The 2,168-nt window shown below is 34.5% G+C and overlaps 1 protein-coding gene across 1 annotated transcript; it reads left to right on the forward strand.

Annotated features, from left to right (window-relative positions):
* Positions 1-263: 263 nt before the first annotated feature.
* On the forward strand, positions 264-1,506 carry LOC146950422 (uncharacterized). The gene is made up of 2 exons (XM_085746345.1): positions 264-947; positions 1,058-1,506. Exons 1-2 carry the CDS (start codon positions 402-404, stop codon positions 1,202-1,204), a joined length of 693 nt encoding a protein of 230 aa, XP_085602471.1. The 5' UTR covers positions 264-401; the 3' UTR covers positions 1,205-1,506.
* The last annotated feature ends 662 nt before the right edge of the window (positions 1,507-2,168 follow it).

Below are 2,168 nucleotides of genomic sequence, written 5' to 3' on the forward strand. Positions count from 1 at the left end.
AATCCCATCAAAATCAGTTATGTCCATCTTGAAATCAAACACATGCTAAACTCAAATAAAATTAAGCTATAGAAATTACAAAGAATATAGTAATTGAAAAAACGAGTTTTTTTTTTTAAAGGAGAAAAATGAGTTGATAACCTCTCATTTTATTATATTGTAAAAACAAAACAAAAAACTCATATTAAAAAGGATTTTATCTTAAAATATAGTTTTTGCTTATAAATATCAGGAAGAGGCATCTACTTTCCTTTCCTCTTCTTACCCATTCTTCATCCATACCAAACCATCACAAGAAAAGAGAGAGAAACCCAAACACGAAAATTCCGCAAAAACAAAATTCACAAATCAAACAAGAACGAAACCGCGTTGAGAGAAAGGAAAATCAGAAGACTCCGATCATGAAAAAGAACTGCGAACTCTGCAAGCTTCCAGCTAGAACTTTCTGTGAGTCCGACCAGGCTAGCTTATGCTGGGACTGCGATTCTAAGGTCCACGCTGCTAACTTTTTGGTTGAGAGACACATGAGAACTCTCCTCTGTCACGCATGTCAATCTCCCACGCCGTGGAAAGCCTCCGGCGCTAGGCTCGGTAACGCGCTTTCGTTGTGTGATAGATGCGCCGGCGGAAGAAAACTCCACGCCAACGCTAACTCCAACGCCGGTGCCAGAGCCGAGCAACAAGAAGAAAGTGAAGGTGACAATGACAATGAAGAAGACACCGATTACGATTCCGACGAGGAAGATGAGGACGAGGATGAAGAAGATGGTGATAATCAGGTTGTGCCGTGGTCATCAACAGCGGCGCAACCACCACCGGCTTCGAGTTCTTCCGGTAGCGATGAGTCGGTTACGGTTAGCAAGTGCAACGATAACCACGATGAGGTTATTTCTAAGTTAGTTACAACGATTTCTTTGAAACGACGTCGTTTAGATCATGATTTTCAGGTAGTTAATTATTATTTTCTGTTGTAAATTAAATTACTTATTTTCTTCTGCATCTGAGTTTTCAATTTTTTCATTATTCTTTTGTTAATTTTTGTTGATTTTGTTTTCAGGTTACGGATTCAAAAAATTGGAAAAATCAACGAAGAGAGGTGGATGAGGTTGATTTGATAGGGTGCGACGAGGAACCGTCGTCAAAGGCGGCGATGCGGCGGTATAGCGACGTAAATGGAACGGAGCATTCTCAGCCACACGATTGAGGCCGTACTATATTAGAGATATTATTTTATTTGTAATCTCTTGGATTAACTTTCTCTAACAAAACTAAACTACTTAGATTTTTTTTATAATTATTATTACTATGCAATGTATGCGTTAGTTTATTAGTTTATTTTTTGTTTTGATATTTTGAGGATTATGGTTGTGGCCTTGTGGGTTTAGTAGCTTTGCTCAATTTATTTTTAATTGCAAAGTAATATTTTTCTTGTTTATATAACTTAGGTAAAGGATGAGATGAATTGTATGTTTTGAACATGAGAGAAAAACCATATGATTATTAATTGTAATTTATATTTATGTTTGTTTATACACTTCATTTTAGCTTAGCGTTTGTTTGGTTCACAACTTTCTTTTATCGCCTTTCACCACGACATGGTTCCAAACACATGTTTAATTTCGTATTTGAAGAATTAAGAAGTAGGAAGTCAATCGATGAGGTGATGAATTTTGACGGGGACGAATAAATTAGGCTGGAACTGTGCGTTCAACATTTAAAAGCATAAAATTAGGCTGACATTATTGAACATGTGTTTTTTCTCAATCCGGAGGAAATTTTAGTTAAGCAATTAAAGAGTGAAGTGCATCAAACAAAACAAAGTATTTTTGTTAAATGGAACATTTATAAAACGTGTATATGTAGAAAATGGAAATAGGTTAGGCATTACTTGATCTAAAATGAAAATGGTTACTTTAATTAGACTTTTTTCATACCAAAATAATAATTGGATATTTATACATTAAATTATCGTAATGACCATGTCCATTTCTTCTATGAAATTAAGAAGTTGAGAAGGATGTCATAAATTTAGTGAGATTATTAAAATGTCTTGTTAAATTTTGAAATAAAACATAATCCCTTTGATTTACTAGTCTCATTTTCAAAAATGTAGCTCATATTAAAAAACAGCGTATAATAAATTATGCTAAGTCGGTGATTTTTCAGAA

This window comes from Medicago sativa, chromosome 2 (genome assembly GCF_051527215.1).
Source record: "Medicago sativa cultivar Bolivia chromosome 2, Bolivia_mono, whole genome shotgun sequence".
NCBI lineage: Eukaryota > Viridiplantae > Streptophyta > Magnoliopsida > Fabales > Fabaceae > Medicago > Medicago sativa.